The sequence below is a fragment of the Eublepharis macularius genome, chromosome 2 (genome assembly GCF_028583425.1).
Source record: "Eublepharis macularius isolate TG4126 chromosome 2, MPM_Emac_v1.0, whole genome shotgun sequence".
NCBI lineage: Eukaryota > Metazoa > Chordata > Lepidosauria > Squamata > Eublepharidae > Eublepharis > Eublepharis macularius.
In genome coordinates, this window is record NC_072791.1 from 174,125,443 (window position 1) to 174,148,208 (window position 22,766).

At 40.6% G+C, this 22,766-nt stretch overlaps 1 protein-coding gene across 1 annotated transcript in view; it reads left to right on the plus strand.

The window, feature by feature from the left end:
- The first annotated feature begins 521 nt into the window (after positions 1-521).
- ACMSD (aminocarboxymuconate semialdehyde decarboxylase) overlaps positions 522-22,766 on the plus strand; it is a 46,872-nt gene continuing 24,627 nt past the window's right edge. The window contains exons 1-5 of the mRNA XM_054972536.1: positions 522-649; positions 7,292-7,336; positions 14,616-14,712; positions 17,955-18,004; positions 22,379-22,615. Of these exons, the coding sequence (XP_054828511.1) occupies positions 593-649; positions 7,292-7,336; positions 14,616-14,712; positions 17,955-18,004; positions 22,379-22,615 (486 nt within the window). The 5' untranslated portion in view covers positions 522-592. The remainder of the gene's footprint in view (positions 650-7,291; positions 7,337-14,615; positions 14,713-17,954; positions 18,005-22,378; positions 22,616-22,766) is intronic.

Genomic DNA, 22,766 nt, shown 5'->3' on the forward strand with positions numbered 1-22,766 from the left:
ATCTCCTCCAGCCATCAAGATCCCTACCACACCACTCCCAGAAACCCTACCTGAGCAGGCAGCAGGAAATGTACCAATAATAAATAATCACTTGGCTCCAGAGCCTGACAGCAGCCCTGGAACCTGAAAGGGTAGGTGGGCTGTTCGTGCCCATCTAATCAGGAGTAGAAAGGCTAGAAAGGCTTCTCAAGCTTTTAAGAAATTAAACCCAAACTAAGGGGATTTTGTTAATCAAACTGTAGACAAATTATCACATACTTAGAGTAGAAAACTTCTAACAGATCAACTTTCTGGCAAAGCCTCTCAAAAAATTAAAGAATTTATACTTAAATTATTATGTTCAGCGGCTTTTAAAGAAAACTTTAGATTGTAAACTATTTAGCTTTACGTAAGACAACTCCTTGGAAATCCTGGATTTCTAATTGGTTACTGTAAATGAACATCCTGATAGGATAGTGGGAGGACTTGAACAGCAACTTAAGTTAATGGAAAGCTTAGCTGCCACTCCAAGGACAGATAGTACATAGGCACAAATCAAGATTCAAGTCAGAGGAGATTTTATTGAAACTAAACATCAAGTGGACCTACAGAGATGAAAATTGATATTCATAGTCACATTCTGCCTAAGAAATGGCCTGATCTAAAACAGGTAACAAGAGCTTTGGTTATTAGGTATAAAGGCAGTATAATTTTTGTTTTCTATACATGTTTTCAACAGACCTTAATCTTGGTAGTTCTAGGTTTTGAAAACTCCCTTCTGCATTGGATATTTTTCTCTCTCGAGACTGAATTCCAAATAGGAAAGTTGTCCATTTCAGAATGGTTCTGAGTCCATAATACTATTTGAGTTCTAAAGGGGACTTTGAACAAATCATTTCATATGAAATTAGTTACACCAGACTATTTTGTTAAACAAAGGTATTCTGCTAGTTGTTTTAGTGGAACTAGTAGGTTGGATGCAGAAATTTTGTACTTTAAGCTTACAATCAGTAAAAATAAATACCACGTTTTCAGTTGCACTAGGAAAATTAACAGGAAAGGAGGGTGGGGGATCCAGTAATCTTTCTGCTCTTTATACCTTTGAAAGTTGCAATTCACTGCTTACTTAACATGAATTAAGACACTCTATTAGTCCCATTCTATATCAATTAGTCAATGAACAAATGCCATTTTTCTCTCTAGGACCATTCCGAGATATTCATAACATTAGATAAACATTTCAGGATCTGTGAATGCTGTTTGCATTAGGTTATGTTAATGTTAGCAAGCTGAGAAATACTCGTGTTATGGCCTTTCACATAATTGGGGACCCAATGTATTTTCATCATTTGCATCTTTATAAAAAATACAATAACACACATTTGGAAGAACAAGTTGGGTTTTTGCTTTGACATAACTGATTATATAAATAAAGCTCTGTAAGAAATTTATTTCGTTCTTTTGGCTTGCTGTATGTATATACTTTAAACTGTCATGGTCACATGAATACAAACTGTGCAATCCTCATTCACTTCAAAGGAATGTATTCATCATGAGTCTACTTACTCATCATTCAAACTTGTATTAACCCATTCAATCATTTTGACCTTGGTCTAGTTAGAGTTAGCTGCAATGTGCAGTGCTAAGCAGAGCTACACCCTTCTAAGCCTATTGACTTGAATGGATTTAGAAGCCCATAACTCTGTTTAGGATTGCAGGGTAAATCCCTTGGAAAGCAGGGGAACTGAAGTTATTATAACTCGTTTGTTTCATCGGTTTCAATTGTCTCACAGTTAATTTTATTGGATACGCGGGTTTTAGCTGATTGACTAGATTCAATATAAAACATTTACATATGATATAAGCATCATGACAGGTGTATTTCTGAGTAAATGTGAAATAACAGATATGAATTAATTAAAGCTCCCCATTCATTGCTTTGGAGCCAAATGGTCTTTGAGCATAATGGGCAGTCCACAGTTGCCACAGATTTCATATTCTAAGTACCCAGAGCCATTCCTGACAGTCTACCTCATCCTCAAGAGCAGCTTCCGATGGCAAAAGCCAGAAGGAGACATAGAAAGATCAGCTTCATTAACAGAGCAGAGCTTGCAGATCTTGGGTTCCTACCTTATAACTGAAAGGAAATACAGTCTTTAATATTTTTTTCTAGCTCCTAATACCGTAACGGACAGTCCCTACACAAAAGAATCAATGGACACAAATCTGGCATTACAAATTGCAATATTCAGAAACCAGCGAGGGAACGTTTTAATCTTCCAGAACATGTTGTTGCAGATCTAGAGGTTATTGTTCTCTTACAAAAGAACTTCAAAGGGGGTGCTGAATTAGGACTCATCCATAGATTCCACACGATTCCACTCCCCCCAATAATTACTTGCGTTTTCTCAGTCACTAAGAGCTAATAGCTATTAACAGTTAATAGCTCGGCGCTGTTTACAGACATTCATTAGTTCTGCTTATCATGTCTTTGCACTGTATCTACCTTGATTAGATCTGATTTTATGTTTATCCTACCCTTCCCATCTATGGTTAGGATGGAAGTGGTACTCCCCCACTCTGAATGGGCTTAATTCTCTTGGACTGGTTATTGTTTTTAACTGGCTTCTCCACACTCCTACCTTTCTGTTCACTTTACTATATATCTCCTGTGGATGTGCATTCCATGTATCTGATGAAGTTTGTGTTGAAATAAATGTTGCTTGTCTATGGTGTCCCTGGGCTCTTGTTTTAATTGTACAATAATATCAGAAATACCCTAAAAAGCAACATGGACCTTTAACACACAGTCTCATCCTTTGCCCCTTCTTAAAGAAAGACAATTAGTCAATATATTGGACTGGCTTGTCCTGTGAGGGAGCAAAAATAAATTTCTTTTCTTTTTTTATTAAAAGTTTTATATAATTAAAAACCTTAAAAACTACAATTACACATATACTAATAAAGCAAACAAAAACAAGAACAACGAATCAACATACAAAAACATACATAATACAGCAAAAAAAGGTGAATAGAAGCTATGTCAATTACATTTGCGCCAGAGAAGAACACAAGAATAGGTCCCTCCGCTCAAGTCAATGGCCCAAGGCATAGGGAAAATGCACAGTTCTAACATTACTACTGGTCTTTCAGTTGTATTTGTACTGACTAGGTCAGCTGCTGTGGAAGGAACAAGACTGAATTTGAAACACTGAAACATCATACTGATTGGTCCCCTCCACCTGGAAGGTCTGGAGCAATTCCCCACCACCACCAAAAGAGCACGATTTACTGGATTTTTTGCTAATGCCTGGGATGGAGAAGGGGACATTGAGTGAACAGCTGAGGCACATTTGGTAATTTATATGCAAAAGCTGTCAACACACCAAATACACCGAGCTGCTTTATTTCTCACATGATTTACTCCAGGAGAAATCCTTCAGAAGTGACTGAAACTACTCCAGAATCTATTCTAGAGTGCAGGACTGCAATGCTAACATGTTTTTTAAATAGTCTCATGGATCATAATTCCATCATAGGAAGTTTGAGGGTCATGAATGATTTGCGCTTCCACCTTTCTCTGAGAAAAAAATAACACTGTTGCTCATTGCATTGACTGAATCATTAACATGAATACGGATTTTAAAAATTGCTCAGTGGTGGGTAGCAACGATGTTGAATTATTTTAAAGATGCCAAAAGGTCATGAATAAAAAAAAATGCATTGCTATCCCAATAAGAATCTACATTTATGTATGGGCTAGAGCTAATCATGTTTATTGAATGCCATTTAGGCTGCTAATGCAGAAATCCCTCCTACCCTTTTCTACCAGAAGCTGGCCTTACAATAACATCATAATCAGAATTCAGCATCATGCAATCACCTTCTCTGTCCCATCTTGTCTGTGCCATTATAAACATTTACACTGTGCAATGGGTAGAACTTTGGGTCTCTTCTTGTTCTTGACTAGTACAACCCCAAAGAGTTCTGTGCCCTTATTGTGAGGAGGAGAGTGCTCCTCATGAACACTTACATAGCGATTCATTTATTTTGCAGGTATCAGAGTGTCAGGTTTTAAGTTCTTTTTTTTTAAAGAAAGTGTTTAAAAGGGCTCTGTGTTAAGATTGTCCAGTCCTTAATAAAACTGAAAAGATGGCATCAACATTATACCTGAAACGATTGCATAATTAGATAATTATTAAATAAATATTTTGTAACAAGGATGTACAAGAAGTTTTTTTCTTCAACTGGTACAGATCAATATCAACACATCACTGCTGATATGAGATCTAGATAATAAACTCATTTTTCCAGGCAGAATCTGATTGACGTCAACAGAAAGCTAACATTACATTGAAAAGACAGGACTGATGCCATATTATTTGTGCTGAAATGTTAAAAATGCCTCTTTTAAAATTAATTTCATTGTAAATTTTTAATAAATAAAGTCAGAATACCATTTTTGATATATAATGAAATCTGATATAAGAAGTAAAACTCATCTCATCTTTTAGTGATTTCCCCTTTGTTGGAGAAGTTTTAGATCTCTGCGGGAGAATTAATGGACATTTCACTTGTGTATTTGAAGGCTGGCTCTATTCTTTAAATATTAATAGAAGACGGTGACCTTCAGCCCTGCTGCTGAATCATAGAGGCTGAAAGGCAGAATCAATACATCTCCGTGCTAATGATTAACTAATTATAGCTCAGCAGAAGTTACCATTTTTGCATTTTTTCACATAGACCTTAATTTTGCTTGCGTTTGCATAACTGCAGTTCACTTCCAATGAAAACCTTAACATAATATGGGAAGTAGACCTTTCTTTAGTAATATTAATCAACAAAAATTATATAGCCAGCCCAGTCCCATTCAACTTCCTTTGAGGCAGATGTGATGTAGTCCCCCAATGGCTATTATGGCATCCTACACGTACAAAACAGCTGGACCGCTCAGCCCCTGGGCTGAACTGTGGACAGTGTCCGCTCCTTGTTTTTAAACATAGAAGAAATCATATAGAAAAAAGAGATTTAAAAGGGTGCACGGAGGAAGCATACAGCAACCTATGGCTCCAACAACTTACCTCCCAGCAGTTTATTTCACTCCAATTTTTCTCCTGAGGTAAGATCTGCTACCAGTAGAATGCTCATCTGTCAGAAAAAGAGTGTGGGGGAGAGGAGCTGTAAGCAGGTGTGCCATGGGTAGAGCGGGTTCTGTACACCTCACCTTTGCACCACTTTTTCTTAACAAATTGGACTCCCACATATTTCCTATATGATTGGGATGTTACTCTGTCTAAGCCTGGCATACTTCTTTGACCCTCAGTCAGGTAACTGCCCTTTCCTGCATTTCCTAAAATGGTGCAAGGTAGCACCAACATTAAAAGCTACAGGGCTATTCTGCCAGTCTTAGTAAGGGGCAAAAGAACAAGGTGGGAGGCAATTCTGACCCCTCCTGCGCTATTCTGCCACTTAAGATGTTCCCCTTTTGGTGAAGCAACAGAAGCATCTTCTTCAAGGGCCAGCCCTGGAGCAAGACATTGTGAGGTCCTGTGTTACCGCTGCTGCTGGATTTATGGATGTGTAGTGTATTTATTTATTTTATTTATTAATTTCAAATTTGTATTCCGCCCTCCCCGCGAGTGGGCTCAGGGCGGATAACAACATATTAAAAATACAATTAAAAATTCATGTTCATTAAAAACAACACATTTAAAACAGGATGGTGGATAGCCTTCACAGGGACGTTAAGATTTACACACCCCTTTTTCCAGGCTGGTGGAGGCTCAGCCTCAGCCATATGCCTGGCGGAACAACTCTGTCTTGCAGGCCCGGTGAAAAGATAGTAGGTCCTGCTGGACCCTGATTTCAGCAGACAGAGCATTCCACCTGGTGGGAGCCAGAACCAAAAAGGCCCTGGCTCTAGTCGAGGCTAGGCGGGCCTCCTTGGGGCCAGGGACCACCAACAGCTGTTTGTCTCCTGATCGGAGTGTCCTCTGGGGAATATATGGGGGGAGAAGGTCCCATAGATACGCTGGTCCCAGTCCACACAGGGCCTTATAGGTCAATACTAGAACCTTGAATCTGATCCAGTACTCCACTGGCAACCAATGCAGCTCGTGTAAGAACAGTGTTATATACACCTTATTTGGCACTCTCGTAACCATGCGCCGCTGCATTTTGTACCAGCTGTAATCTCCGGGTCAGGCTCAATGGCAGCCCTGCGTAAAGCAAGTTACAGTAATCTAGCCTAGAGATGACCGTTGCTTGGATCACTGTAGTTAAGTTACGGGTTGACAGGTAAAGGACAAATTGCCTGGTCTGCCGCAGATGGAAAAAAGAGGACCTGACAACCGCTGTGATCTGTGTCTCCATTTTCAGGGAGGCATCCAAGATCACCCCCAGGCTCTTAACCCTCGGAACTGGCACTAACGGTGCCCCATCGAGGGCTGGGAGCCGGAGTCCCAAACCTAATCCCCCAGGGCTCAAGTACAGGACCTCCGTCTTTATCGGGTTCAGTTTCAGTCGACTCTGCTTCAACCAACCAGTCACGGCTGCAAAAGCATGTTCCAGGACATCTGGGGCTGAGCCGGACCATCCGTCCATCATCAGATACAACTGGGTGTCATCTGCATATTGATGACACACAAGTCCAAAACTTCTCACCAACTGGGCAAGGGGGCGCATATAGATGTTGAACAATTGCCACAAACTTTAGAGAACGGATATTTGTTTTAAAAAAACAAATATACAAATATACAAATAAGAACTTGAAGATAGTCCTGTTGGATCTTGTTTAATAAAACTATTAAGATTCATCAGACTACTACTATATTTCTAACAATATCTGGTCAGACATTGTATCAATGTTGGGAGACTTGAACTCAATCCTATAGTCTATAGCACATACACTGCTTCATAGACTGAGGCTCAGAACACTTTACATAAACATGTTATTTAGTTCATATCATAAGTCAACTACATGCTAACTAAATGTGCCGTTGTCCTGGGCAATTGTTATGTCTGAAAATAATTAGCTCTTTCCTTGATATATACAGAGTAGATTTCATATTTTAGGGCCAATTTTCATTATATTAGCCTTATGGTATTCTTCTTCTCCTTGTTACATCCTACCTTTCCATGTAGCTCAAGGTGGCTTACAATAATGGTTAAAAGCATTTCCAAAGTAACACCAAGATAAAATGACAGACCCCAAATCTCCTTATGGCTATAATCTGACAGCTAATTAAACACTGCAGGTGATGTTAACGGTTGTTTTCAAGGATATTTAACCATTCTATACTTTTTTTCATAGAGATATGGCTATGGAGGATGGATCCAACTGGAGCAACATTGTGAAGTAAGCTGTGTTTTATTATTTAGTCTCCCTACCTATATGATTGAGTTATAATTATTTGGTTATCATGTACTACAGGAAATGAAGAGAGAGAATGGAAGTAATTTTGCTGTCTTACCAGCCCCACAGCAAAACCCCTCTCTACAAAAAACCACTACTGAGGCTGAGGGACCCTCTGGAATAATAAGAGATTTGGCATGCTAGGGCTACACCCACTAAAGGCAGTCCATAGAAATCAAACACACACCCTGTTTTGTGTGAGCTTTTCCATTCATGGTCGTACAGGTCTCAATGCCTGTTAATAAGTATACTTGAATTATTTCCCTCATTAAAATAAATTCTACCATCACAATTTACTACATATAGGGTAAAGTTAGGATAGATCCTATTTCCATGGGATTCATCCAGATTCAAAACTTATCTTACAACTTATCTTCCAGCAAGTTGTAATGCACCTCCTCTTGTAATGAATGTGCATATACTCAACTTTCACCGTACCATATAAAGAGTTGCAAAACTGATCTAGAGATTGAGGTATGTTGGTTTGTAAATGATGTCATGGTGCTAACCTTTTGGTACCTAGTGAACTGAACCTCACTGAGAATTTGTAGGTTTTTTCCCCCAGAGGTGACCCTAGCACAGAAAAATGTGTGTGTGTTTTGAGGACTGTGAATGTGCTTTCAAACCAGTTCTGGCACTCTTCCTCCTTCACTTTTAATTTCATGACATTCATGACAGATGTGATTGTGAGGTTTGGCACTTGTTCATCTTTCTGTGCATGGAAGCACTCTCTCCTGCATTACACAACTGAGTTGTTGCTTTGCAAACACGTACTAGAGGCCCTGCTTCTGGACCACAGTACACTAGTTGCCCATCCCTGGCTTTAAGTAAAATGAATATGCTCTCAAACAAAGCTAACTAGCTGATTTCTCTTTCCCATTAGTAAGCACATTCTAAAAGCACGCTCTTCAGCTTTTAAGAAGCAGCCCGCCGAGAGAACATAATGATTAAATAACTTGCACAGGGTAAAAAGCACACAGCTTATAGCTGTAACATTAATTAACAAGGGATTAATTAACTAAATAATCTATGGAGAGAATAGACCATATAGACCAGAATACTCCTGGTTCGTTTTCCAATTGCCTTCATAAATTAATGCCTCTCAGACAGATTCACTATAAAAATTTTAAAAAATAAAAACGGAAGAAATACAATATAGTGAATTCAGAAAATGCTGCGTAAAATGTCCTGTTGTGACATTTGTCCTCTAGGTTTTTGTTTGAACCACTTCCTACAGGTCTCCATAACAACCACCGCCTGAAGCTCATTTATGATAGCTTTAAAAAGCAACTTTTAACAAGCAGAAGAACCACATCAAACCTTGCTACCATCTCAGTAGAATGATTCATTTTAAAATATAACCTAAAAGCTGACCTAGATTTGTTCTTGTATGGCAATTAGAACAAAAAAGACAGAAATAATCTCATAATTTTTTTAAGGCTAAAAAGCAACAACTGCAAAAAAAAACAGTTGAAGGCAGCAAAAATACAATTGCCACCATTTATATCAAGAAAGGGGACGACAGTTTGGTGTAGTGGTTAAGAGCTCAGGACTCTAATCTGGAGAAACGGGTTTGATTCCCCACTCCTCCACTTGTAGCCAGTTGGGTGACCTTAGGTCAGTCACAGCTTCTAGGAGCTCTCTCAGCCCCACTCACTTCACAGGGTGATTGTTGTTGTGGGGATAATGATAACATACTTTGTAAACCACTCTGAGCTGGTGTTAAATCATCCTGAAGGGCAGTATATAAATTGAATGTTATTGTTATTATTACAGATTAGCAATTTCAATAAAAACTTGTTAAAGGTAGGTACTTTATAAACTATGTGAAGGACCAAGTTATTACAAGAATATTTGAATTTCTTCAGTATTGTGCATGTTTTATAAAACTTTTTAAGGATATACTGTTATAGATCAAGTCATCTTACTATATAATTGAGTAAGCGTGTTTCAGACAACTCACTTTATACCCTGGTGCACTACCAGAGGGCGCTGCCACAGCAGAAAGCCCAGGTAACTCACCATATCGCTGCAGAAAACATGCCATGGTGGGAAGCCCAGGAAGGGAACAGGAGCGGAGCCGGTGGCAATGCCCTTAATGCGCCTTAACCCAGTTGGTATTAGGTGCGGAGCAGGTGTCAATGCCCACCCCCCACCTTAACCCAGCTGCTATTAGGAGCGGAGCAGGGGGCAATGTCCACTCCTAATACCCCCCAGCTGGTATTAGGAGTGGAACAGGTGGTAATGTCCACCACCACCTTAACCCAGCTGGAATTAGGAGTGGAGCAGGGGGCAATGCCTGCTCCCCGCCTTAACCCAGCTGGTATTAGGAGTGGAGCAGGTGGCAATGCCTTCCTCCTGCATTAACCCAGCTGATATTAGGAGCAGAGCAGGTGGCAATACCCGCCCCCCTTCATGCAGCTGGGATCAAGAGCAGAGTAGGTAGACATGCCCACTCTCTGCCTTAACTCACCCGGTATTAGGAGCAGAGCAGGTGGCAATGCCCACCTCCCACCTAGGAGCAGAGCAGGTAGCAATGCCCACCCCAACCTTAACCCAGCTGGTATTAGGAGCAGAGCAGGTGGCAATGCCCACCCCAACCTTAACCCAGCTGGTATTAGGAGCGGAGCAGGTGGCAATTCCCACCCCCACCTTAACCCAGCTGGTATTAGGAGTGGAGCAGGTGACAATGCCCATCCCCCACCTTAACACATCCAATATTAGGAGCGTAACAGGTGGCAATGCCCATCCCCACCTTAATCAAGTGGTATTAGGAGTGGAGAAGGTGGCAATGCCCGCCCCCCTTCAGTGAGCTGGAATCAAGAGCGGAGCAGGTGGTAATGCCTGCCCCTGCCTTAAACCAGGTGGTATTAGGAGTGAAGCAGGTGGCAATGTTCACCCCCACCTTATCTTACGATAACTGGTGCAAAGGAGCAGAGCAAGTGGCAATGCACTGGTATTAGGAGCGGAGCAGGTGGCAATGCCCACCCACACCTTAACCCAGCTGGTATTGGGACCGAAGCAGGTGGCAATGCCTATCCCCTCCTTATCACAACTAACATTAGGAGTGGAGCAAGTGGCAATGCCCCCGCCACTGGAACCGAGCTGGTATTAGGAGCAGAGCAGGTGGCAATGCCCACCCCCTTCACCCAGCTGGGATCAGAAGCAGAGCAGGTGGCTATGTCTACTCTCTGCCTTAACTCAGCTGGTATTGAGAGCGGAGCAGGTGGCAATGCCCACCCCGCTTCACCCAGGTGGGAGCAGAGTTGATGGCAATACCTGCTCCCTTCACCCAGCTGGGATCAGGAGTGGAGCAGCTGCCAATGCTCGCCCAGTGCCTTTACCTGGGTGGGATCAGTGATGGAGGAGGAGGGAATGCCTGCCTGCCTGCTCTCCCCTTTCTAGAGCCCGTTGTATTTTTCCCCACAACGGGCTTTGTTTCTAGTTATAATTGCAAAATGAAGAAAATAATGGCTTGATCCTTATAAACCCTGAACAGAAGTCCCCTTATTGCTGCTATCCACTCCCCAAATGCTGGAGGTTGGGGAACTCTTAAGAACAAAATGCTACATAGTGTGAGAGTCTGCAATAAGGAAGGGAAATTGGGCAATATTGCTCTCAATTTGCACAAATAGAATAGATTCCCCTCAACGTACACAAATAAATAGATTCATGATCAATTTTCAGGACTTAATTCAGATATACAGAATTTCTTTGTAAACTTTATAGAGATTACTGAAGTTGTGCTTTACTTATTTTTTTCTTCAACCGACACTGGAATTATAATGGGTGCCATAGCATGGAATTTTTGTAATATTTTTAAAAATGAAAATTGATGCTTCTAATGATTTGGATCATGGATTTGTCAAAATTCTGGTGCCCAGGTACAACACAAAAATGAATGTGTACTAAGATAGTCATACAGTTGTATGCGTGTACAACACGAAGTGATTATTTTCTAACATATTGGATCTTGCATGTTCTTCACTAAGCATTGTTAAGAAAATCTTTGCAGAGAAAGTTTTATGTGAATGGGAAACTACTGCAGAGTTTTGATGTCTCTGAAATTAACTATTTACAAATGTATAGATTGAATTGGTGTTATGGTAGTGGAAACTGCCATAAAGTCATAGCTGACTTATGGTGACCCCTATTGGGATTTTCAAGACAAGAGACTAACAGAGGTGGTTTGCCATTGCCTGCCTCTGCAACCATGGTCTTCGTTGGAAATCTCTCATCCAATTACTAACCAAGGCTGGCCTTGCTTTGCTTCCAAGATTGGACAAGATAGGGTTTGCCTGGGCTAGCCAGATCAGGGCAAGCAGATATTATAGAAGTATGGAAATAAACAGGCATTCAGTATAACCCAAGCATAACATAAATCCTGCCTCCATAAATCCAAATCAATCTGATGTTCTTTAGTTCTTCTTTTGCATACTCTGGCTATGGTCTATGGCCTGCAGTTACGGTGTGCAAGCTTACACTTGTTAAATTACAGACATAGCCTAATTGAGCAGGATCACAACCTTAAATGGAGACAAGTTGACCTCCATACTGTAGGCACACTTCTCTTCTTACACACTTGGAGCTACCTATTAGTGCCTTTTGTTTCCCATAATAACAAAGTTACATCACCCCAACTGGGCAGAACCATCCTTCCTTTTTGTTCAATGTGACCAAAAAGATGGAATAGTGTGAAACATTCTTTACCACTGTGCCCACCCTAGAAACATAGCAAGGATAGTCTCACTGGGCTGTTTTGCTAGAAGTTTTGGGTAGTTCCATTAGTCCAATGCAACATCATTAGACTGTATTATGATTATGAACAGAATGCAGATAAGCAGTCTTAAGATTAAAGGCATGAAACATTTTCTCTCCCTCCCTCACACTTTCTCATGTGATAATTGCTAAGGTTTATCATATCAAGAGAAGTTAGTTCCACCTCTCACTTAGAGCAAACTGCAGAAGTATCCAAATTAAAATTCATCACATAACATAATATAGAAAAGCTACTTTGCTCTACTATGGAGTCAGACCAGGCTAGCTTGATCTCGTCAGATCTCAGAGGCTAAGGAGGGTTGGCCAGGATTATCACTTGGATGGAAGACCACCAAGGAAGTCCAGGGCATGCAGAGGCAAGCAATGGCAAACCACCCCTCTTTGCCTGTTGCCTTTGTCGGTTGCCTTGAAAACCCTACGTAGTTGCCATAAGTACAGGGTTTTATATACCCCAAAACACACTATATTGTGCAGTTTGGCTTCCCAACAGTCCGAAACTTTCAACTATATTTTCTTCTAGAATTTATGTGTGAGCAAAAATAATCCACAACAAGCTATAATACAGACCATTGTTTGTTAATTAGTATAGCCCCAAGAAAAGGAATCATATTCACTTTATGAAGAAGCTGGTGCTGCATCAGTGGCTTGAGATGTAAATCTAATTTCTCTTCTTCCATGTGTCTAGCAATTATTACTGCAAAGCCTTTGAGAATCAGCTCCAAATTAACTTCAAATACAGTTCCAGACAAACAAGTTCTTAGTTTACACGTTTGTCTAGCTCATGTGCATTTTTGCACACTTATTAATGATGGCAATATGCATCTGAAGGTTTGGCTTATGCTTTTTACAATGAATTAAATGCTATTGGCCTATCTAATTGATATAAGCAGGTTACTTGTATTCTGCACTGGGCTTGGCACACACAGTCTGCTTGTCATTAATGCAGATGGAGTGGGGGAGTTGTTGTTCTTTAATTAGGACATTGCTCATTGGAGATTCCATCTCACAGCACACCCCTTGAGGCCATTAGAGGGGGCTATTATTTATCTTGCTGCAGTCTGCATTAATTTGGGGGGGGGGGAGGTGTTAAGAAAATCCCTTGGAGAAATCACACTCTTTCTAGCATTGATTTCAGTACTTAATATAAGAAAGTGCATATATGATTTCATATAAACATCTGCCAGGAAAGAACTGCTCTGTTTGCCCAAATATTCTCATCAATAACAATAAAACAAATCCACATCTATTTTTATGTAACAAAATGCTTGATCCCACGAGGAAAGATCCTGTCCTCCTAAGCAATGTGTTGCCTATTATGTAACAGTCAAATAGTCAGTTCAGTGTTCAAAGTATACAGGAACAGAAGGTTAAATTCTTTCCTCCTGCCACTTTGTAAAATCAGTTCTTTAAAGGTATTTGCCCTAGGAATTTGGATGGTGCCATTGTAATTACAGCCTGTGTTATTTGGAGTCATTTTCTGGAAGTGTGACACTGCTGCCAAGTCATTCTGGCAGGCTGTCAAAGCAAAGTCATAGCTAGGAATGGGAGGGAGGAATGGAGGCTTTCAAATATTTATCAGTTTTGAATTATGCAGGAGGATAATAACGTATTCATGGTTAAAAATGGCATGGTTTTGACATTTATTCTGAACTGCTAAGGAATCCCATGAACTGCAACACAGAGGTATAAGGGTACACAAGGGCTGCAAAAACACTTTTCTGGGGGTAAAATTAATTGAGTAAAATTGTATTTACTTCTGAGAAGACCTGCATACAATTGCTCTCAAGAGCACTTAGTCCAACACTTTATTTCAATATAGAAAGCCATGTAACTTAAGCACTTCCCATAGCAAGTAACTAATTTCTAAGAAATATTCAAGTCTAGGTTTGCTTGGAATCCACTCTCTACGGTCTCTAAACTATGCTGCTTGAGTCCAGATATGTGGCAGATCATGAGTTAATCAGTGAAAAAGAAATGAATTACACATGCTCACTTTATTATTTCATCTATTCCATGATGCAAAAAAAAAAACAAACCATTGTTGCTGAACACTAGATTAGATAGTCCTAGGATTGGATAAATCCTATCTTCGGAAGACATCTTTATTCAGCTAACCCATTTATAATACCAGGACACAAAACACTACTCATGAAATGGGCTATGAATAAATTTGCACCATCTTCCACTCTAGACTGGTAGTTCCAACATGGTTCTCTCCTGCATTATGACAGTAACATGTGAACTGCTCAGTCACATGGAAGAAATCCAAGGGAACTGGGAATGAGCTAGCACATAAAATCCTATAAACCCAGGGCTTCTGACATTACCTGAGTAAAACAGCTGTGGTGCAGCAATTACTACTCCACAAAGATAACATCTGAAAACCACAATAAACAATAGACTAAAAATGCAAAATTTGTATTGTATTGTTTACATTTTACAGGGAGAGGCTAAAATGACAAAAGATGGAAAGGTTTTCAGAGTTATTCAAGAGAATTGCTGGGATCCAGAGGTTCGGATTAAACAGATGAACCAATCAGGTACTACCCATACAATAACCATTAACACCCATTGAAGAACATTAACATTCCCTGACAAAGGCCCTAGTTTCCACCACATAGGTCAATTTAGGCCAACCCCTTAGAGACAGATCCATTTGCAGTAAGAGATCAGAGATGAGTGTGTTTACTTTGCACTTTTAGAGAGCAAGATTATGATGTGGGCAGACTCTATTGCAATGATGATCTGCTGTTTATGCAGATAGCAGCCACCATCCTATCAGCAATCAGATAAGATTGCAATCTGGTCCCCACTTTGTGCCACTCACTCCAAGCTGTAGCACTGTGTTGCTCATTTGAGAAGGAAATTCTGAAGTCTATTTGCAACTGTTCCAGATTTGTGACAATGTATAAGGTTATCCATAATGAAAACATAAAAGGGCAAGTTCTTTTCCCTCTGAATCCACCTCTCTGCTGTTTTCTAGGTCTTTTGTGTGTGTGTGTTCTGGCTCACATAGTGATGTTCTAATATTGCAAAAGAGAAGCAATGAATCAGTGTTGGCATGGGGCAGGCAATACTGCTGGTTTCAACAGCTGTGTTGAAATAAGAGGGTAGAATTCCTTGAGGGTGTGTTAGCGGCAATATGGCTCACACCAGGCCTTATCTAATATACACACAGTCTTTTATACAAGGGTGATACCAAATAACTTTAGGGAAACACCAGCTCAGCATGTGCATTTCTTTGGGGATGGAGTATGGGTAGTTCAAGGTAGTGTTAGAGTTAAGCCAAGGGTTTATTAAAACTTAATGCTGGACTGCTGAAATTTTAATTTTGTTACTAATAAGGGGCCTTGGATAACTTCAAATAATTTAGCCAATAGTTGGGTAGATCTTCCCTTACTCGAAGCTTGGCTTGGTGTTATCACCATGCCTTGCTTTTGTTTGACAGTACATCAAAACCTTGCTGAAAGATATTGTTCATCCATACTATGCTGGTTAGCATGCAAAATTCAAGTGCTGAAGGTCCCAGGTTTTGCTATCTTCCAGTGAAAAGTATTTGGTAATAGGGGATGCAAAAGGCTACAATTACATGTAATATGTAGTTTGGCCATCATTAGCCAGTCTGCACATACTAAGGAGTAAGTCAGATGATAGGGATCCTACATATATCTGAAACCTTTTCATATGAGAATTTTGTTCAAATGATAAATTGTGACAAGTGAAAAGGAGTTACATATGATATACATTATAGACAAAACAGTCCCTTGGCTGAATATTTGAACGACCAGAAAGTGTTAAAAGACTCAGGCGGTATCAGGGACCAAAAGTCAATGGTTCTATTATTACAGCAGTAAATATTCTAACAGCCTCGATCTTTACTAACACACTGTCTGTAAGGTAAGCTGATCAAAGAGTGGAAACAGAAGGAATGGATCATCAGCTAATCTGTCTCCCCTCCCAAAAAGAACTCAAGATGATTAAATTACATTCCCTCAAAAGCTCATGAGAGAATAAAAACTTGTTAACCTTTAAGATTGAAATGCTATGAAATGTACTCCACCCTGAGCCTGCTGATGTGGGGAGGGCAGAATATAAATGCAAGCAAGCAAGCAAATAAATAAATAAATAAATGTTCCAGGACTCTTGTTTATTTATGGTAGAGGAAATCAAGGTACATAAAAGTAAACTATCACATCAAAATTGCCATCTGCCTGGTGTTAAGTCATCCTGACTTCAGAGACACTGTGACCCCGTGAAAAAAGCAAAGGGTTCTTTTCCCGTAATTGTCTAGATGGGCGTTTCAGCAGGTGTCAGGAAAGCTACATTTCCCAAAGTTCTTGCTTCTGCCCATTTTGAAAGGTACAAGAGATTTGTCCTCTCTCATATTTTACAACACAGTCATTCAGCCACAATAGAAAGTCTGGGTTCCAGATCGTGGGTGGTCCACTGCGATCATGACCGTGTCGAACTTCATCGCCAGTGCTACCACTTTCACATGCTGCTTTAAAGCATCAACAACAAAATATTGTTTTTATTATATAAAAAAGGATTTCCTGGACTTGGCAGGGTTAATCTCAACAGTTTTAACAGTGCATTGATGGAAGTGGGAACAGGCTTTCTTTTGCATTTTATAATGTAGGGGTTTTAATTTTTAAAAAACTTGTTTGGAAGGAGAATAGCAACAGCAGTTTTGCACCCAAACATTTTAGTAAAGAAATCTTCCGTTGGATTTGCAGTCTTGTTCAGAACAAGATGTGCTGCTGAAACAATAGGTTTGTTTCTTGAAGAACAATTCACTGGTGGAAGATTGCTTTGTAAGAGTTATTCATTAATCTGCTTTCTAAAGGAAATCAGGTTCCTTTAAGAGCTACTGTAAGAGCTATATAATAAAGAGTACAGGACTGGATTCTGTACTCCATCAGCACATGGTGCTGACAGACATTCACTGATCTTCTCAGCTTTCCTCTTCCCACCCCCCACCCTCAGCAGCCATTTCCAACGTTGATATTGTTGTGAAAGTGGGATCCGCATGGAAGTTATAGCCATGTGAGTAAGGAGGCTGTAGTGAGAAGAGCAATGGTCCCCCTCTCCACTGCAGCCTCCCAACCTGAATTACTATTGCTCCAACAGCTCCAGGAATAAACTTTCCCAGGGCTGGAAAGGGCTGCTGGAGGGAGGGGAAAGCTGGGAAGATCAGTGATCCATGTGTGGTTCTCACATAGTCCTTGGCCTGCACAGGACCCAACCCAGTCTTCAAACTGCTTATCTCCCCACACCAGACCATTATCTGTTATACAGCTATTCTAGAACAAGTGGTTTGTGAATTCTATTAATTAGTAATAGAGAGTGCTCTCAAGTCATAGCTGACTTATGGCAACCCTTGGTGGGGTTTTCATGGCAAAAGACTAACAGAGGTGGTTTGCCATTGCCTGCCTCTGCAACCCTGGTCTTTGTTGGAGGTCTCCTATCCAATTACTAACCAAGACCGACTCTACTTCGCTTCTGAGATCTGACAAGACCAGGCTCACCTGGGCTATCCAGGTCAGGTTGGAATCTATTAATTATTGAATTTAAAATACATTATTAATTGAACTGTAAGATTCGAAGAGCTGAAGTAAGCATTTTGAAAAGATGCATTGCATTGTGATTATGTTAATCCAGTGGCAAGAAGTGCACATTGAACTGCCCCGTAGATGCCAGATATTGTCAACATGGCCTAACCCAGTGTGTGGGATCCCAGTGCCATTTCCATCTTTTTGATCAGTTGTACTTTGCTCCATAGGAGTCACTGTCCAGGCTCTATCTACAGTTCCTGCCATGTTTAGCTATTGGGTAAGTCCATGAAAACAATTACTGCAATATGTATTGCTAAACTCAAACAGAAACAAACTCAGCATTGGGGGCAGGAGCCCTTCTGATTAATCAGTTACCTAGAGTGAAACGAAATAGAAATCTGCATGCCAAAACATTGCTCTTAGAGGGTAAAATGTAGTGCTTTATTCAGATGATCTTAGGAATCGTTTTTAAAAAGTATTCTGGTTCTCTCTAATTGATTGAAACCATACAAGTGGTATTTGCTAAAGACTGGAAAATCAGAAGTAGTCTACATGAGGCTTCTAACAGTATATTCCTAAACAAAGGTGCCCCTATCTAAGCCCACCACTGACTTCAATGGCTTAGAAAGGTATAACTTTGCTCAAGACTGCACTGCAAAAGACGTTCTGCTCTTCCTTCTTTGTCCTAATACTCTCTTCCTATAGCCCAGGAGACCTCCTGCATTCTGATTCATTTTAACAGACCCTGTGAAAAAAAAGATAATGGGTTGGGATTCAAAGTATGAACAAGTTCCAGCAAAAGAATTTAGCTGTTTGTGAGGTCATTGAACCCGTATGCTCAGGCACATGATAGCAGGGTTGCCAGGTCTCTCTCACCTCCCACCGGGAAGGTGGAGTCCCTGGCACTTACCTAGTGTGCAGCACAAGGTTCCTCTTTGCGCGTGTATGCCCAGGAGCTAATGCGATGATGTCACTTCCAGACGTAACGTCACCACAGTGGCCAGGCAAGCACTCCTGAGCTCCTCACGAGGCTGATTCAGCCTGTTTGGGGCCCAAATTGGCCCCAAACAAAGCGCGAGAACACTCCCACGGGCAGCGCAATGGTGTCACTTCTGGAAGTGATGTCACCACATCTGTTGAGAGTGCATATGGCGTGCATTCCTGAGGTGCCTGCTGGTGGAGGGCAAACTCTTGAGAGCTTGCCCCCTCCCGCTGATCTCTGGGCAATCAGCAGATGAGGGGTTAAATGCCCAAGAGTTTGCCTGCCACCAGTGGGCACCTGGGAACCCTAGCTACCACATATGTAACAGCATGAAATTGTAAGATAACATCTATCAATAAGATTGCTTGCATTAGAAAAAAAAATGTTTTCTTAGGAACAACAGATTATCAAAATTAGGACAATATTTATAGATCCCAAGCAAACAGAAGATAAAATCTTGTTATAAAATATTCGAAGGAAATGCATTCATACACTTTTATAGGTACCATTAGTGGTTAGAGGTTCCTTTTTATAAAATCTATAATATTCCATATTTTCAACATTTTGATGAAAACAAATCCACATACGATATAAAACACTGATAGCCACATTGTTTCTATAACATTATTTGATTTTTGAAAATAGCCATGAAATGCAAGAAAATAGTCAGATACAAAGCCCAGGATACCAGATAAGACAACTATGGGTAAATCAGAAGTTGTATGAAGGATAAATTCACCAGACACTATGGATTTATTTTATCATCCAAGAATGTCTTCTTTTTAAAATGTTCTGTTGCTTCCAGTAATAATGTCTTCTATTCTGAGAACATTCTGCTCATTAGAGTATAAATGGTTTCCCTTGAGAGGAACTTTTATAAAAAGTGAAAGTTTGGGTCAATATTGCTATTAACTGTTAAGATGTCTTCCTATGCTAGTTGAACAAATGAATGAAAGTGATGATGTGCATGTAAACACAAAGCTTAAATCTAAATATAAACGTGTCTTTGCTAGACAAATGGGCTTTGCAAAACTTGTCTGATAATGCAGACAAATGTGAATATTTTTGAAGGTGCAAGCACAAAGTTTGCAGTCCTTTGAAGTAGCAGGTGGATAAAGAAAGCCTTGTGATTTATAACTAGAGATGGGCACGAACCGGAATACAAACCAAAAAAAAAAACCACGAACCAGCCCGGTTTGTGGTTCGCGAATCAGCAGTTCATGGAAGCTCATTTCCACAAACTTTCATGAACTGGTCTGCTGGTTAGTTTGGTTCATTTTAACACCTATGCCCCTTTCCGTGCTGCTGCAAAGCAGAAGGGAAAGGGGCATTTAAACCCGCAGATCAGCTGCTTGTCGGGGAGATCCTTGACAAGCAGCTCATCAGAGTATCAGAGTATCAGATTATTTATTTACAGTTAATAACCAGTACAGACTTATAAAAACATAAGTGAGTATCATACACAAAACACACCACTTTGTAAAAATAATTATATAAATATATAATTATATAAAAACTTGGCAATATAAATACAAAAGTGTGGGCTTTCAGAAGAAGCTGATAATTTAAACAGCAGGGCTTGGCTGGCCAGCCGAGAGTTCCAGGCCAGCTAGCCAAGCCCTGCTGTTTAAATGACCATTTCCCCACCACTCAGAGCAGCAGGGAAATGGCCATTTAAACTGTGGCCAAGGCGGGGCTTGGCTGGCCAGCTGCGGCCAGAGCGGCCATTTAACAGCCCCATTGTTTAAATGCTCAGTTGCTCATTGGGGATCTCTCCAACGAGCAACTGATCTGGGGGTTTAAATGCCCCTTTCCCTGCCGCTGCTAAGCGGCTGGAAAGGGACATTTAAACCCCATGAACCACGAACTGGTTCATGAACTTGCCCCAAGTTGTGGAAGTTCGTGAAAATGTCATGAACCATGAACCGCATGGTTTGGTTTTTTCACAGTTCGTGCCCACCTCTATTTATAATTCTCCCATAAATCTAGTCACTCTATATTACTCCTTGCTAGTGATTTTGTATTTCATATTTTATTCTGAAGTATATTTAACTAGTGAACATGCCTTAAGAGAAAACCAGCAACTAAGGCTACAATTCTATGCAGACTTACCTGGGAGAGTAAGTAAACATGCATGAAATCAGTCTGCACAACTCTTAAAGGTGTTTTAGGAGGCTGTAGCAATGCAATCCTCTAGCAGTGCAATCCAGTTGAATTCAACTGACTTAGAAGGGGGTGACTGTGTTTACAAACAAATACCTTTCACTTATTGGATCTCATCACTGCAATTAGTTCAGCTGTCTTCTGAGAGGCAGTCAGTTAATGAGAGAAGGGAACAAATGCCACACATTCATAATTTAATGTTTTGGAAAACTGCAAAGTTAGACTTTTATTTTTGAACAAACTTCAATCAGGGCTACATTAAGGTTTTTAAAACTGTGAGAAAAGAAGGGAGCAAAGAGCAGTTATATATTAACTACCTTCCCCTCTCATGTAAGCATGAGGGCAGGGTTGTCTGTTTATTGCTATAAGGTGCTTTAGGAGATGAATGTCAAAAAAATAAAACATAAATAAATAACCATGACTGAGTATAAATAAGCTTAACTTGGAACTGTTGGCACAGAAAACAGCAAGACTGTTGAAAGGTTTCAAAAATAAAAGGAAAGTAAATTTAGCTGAAAGAAATGGGCAAACAAAAACAGAGAGAGGCCTGTAATAGTTTAAGAGGACTTGTAAAACTATGTGAGACTTCCAAGTGGAAGGATTTCAGACTGTAGTGATCCCATTCCCCCAGCTGGGATCCCCCACTCCCACCTTTCACACACGCCCCTTACCAATGATGTCACTAATGTCCTTGCGCTGCCCTGAGACTGCTCCCACCATTTGCAGCAGGCTGATCTGGGCCCCAAACAGGTCAGATTGGGCCCATTTGGGGCCCAAAATCAGCCCACAGCAAAGCACACGTGTGCTCCCAGCCTTGCATGATGACATCACTTCTGAGAAGCGACATCATCATGCCAGCACAGGCCGTGCATGTGGGAGAGTCCCTAAATACAGGGAAGGTAAGCACTGGGTCCCCCCCCCCACACACACACACTGGAAGGATAAGGAGACCTGGCAACTCTAATTTCAGAAGTCTGAGACTTTCTCTTTTTACTGGTTTATCTTGGCTATAAGTAGGCTTGCTAACTTCCAGGTGGGGCTTGGAGATCTCCCAGGGTTATAAATGATCTCCAGATCAGAGAAATCCATTCCCCTGGAGAAAATGGCTGCTTTGAAGGGTGGACTGCATAGCATTATACCTTGCTAAACTCCCTTCTTTCCCCAAACCCCACCCTCCCCAGGTTCTACCCCCAGATTTCCAGGAACTTACAACCTAGAGTTGGCAAACTAATTGCAGGTCCATTTTGTTGCTTACTTAACCAGCATGACAATATCTATCTTCTCTATTGCGTTTTTTCCTAAACCTCTTTCCATCTGAAGGCTATTTATACAAACTACCTTTGTATTTTGGACATTGAGCAGGGGTCACGGAGGGATTGGGGAGGTAGCTGTGAATGTCCTGCAGGGCGTTGATCTACATGACCAGATTCATGTTTCTATGTTTGTGTTTCCTTCCAACTTAAGAGCCACATTTTAATGCATTATTCTTCTCATCATTCTTACTAGGCCAAACCACAAGATACTCTAGATCTCTGCCAATTATTAAATAATGATTTAGCTGCTACTGTAAGGAAGTACCCAAAGAGATTCATTGGCCTAGGCACGCTCCCCATGCAAGCTCCAGACCTGGCTGTGAACGAAATGCATCGGTGTGTGAAGGAGCTTGGATTCCCTGGCGTGCAGATAGGATCTCATATCAACAACTGGGACTTGAATGTCCCTGAACTCTTTCCAGTCTATGCTGTAAGTAGGTATTCCCTCATTTCTAAGAAGGTGCATCAGAGGCTGTAGAAGTTCTCCACGGCAATAACAGAGTTATAAACTATAGGTGTAAAAATGATGACTCATCTTTTACTGAGAAAAATAAAGAACGTAGGATTGGGGTGAAAATTGT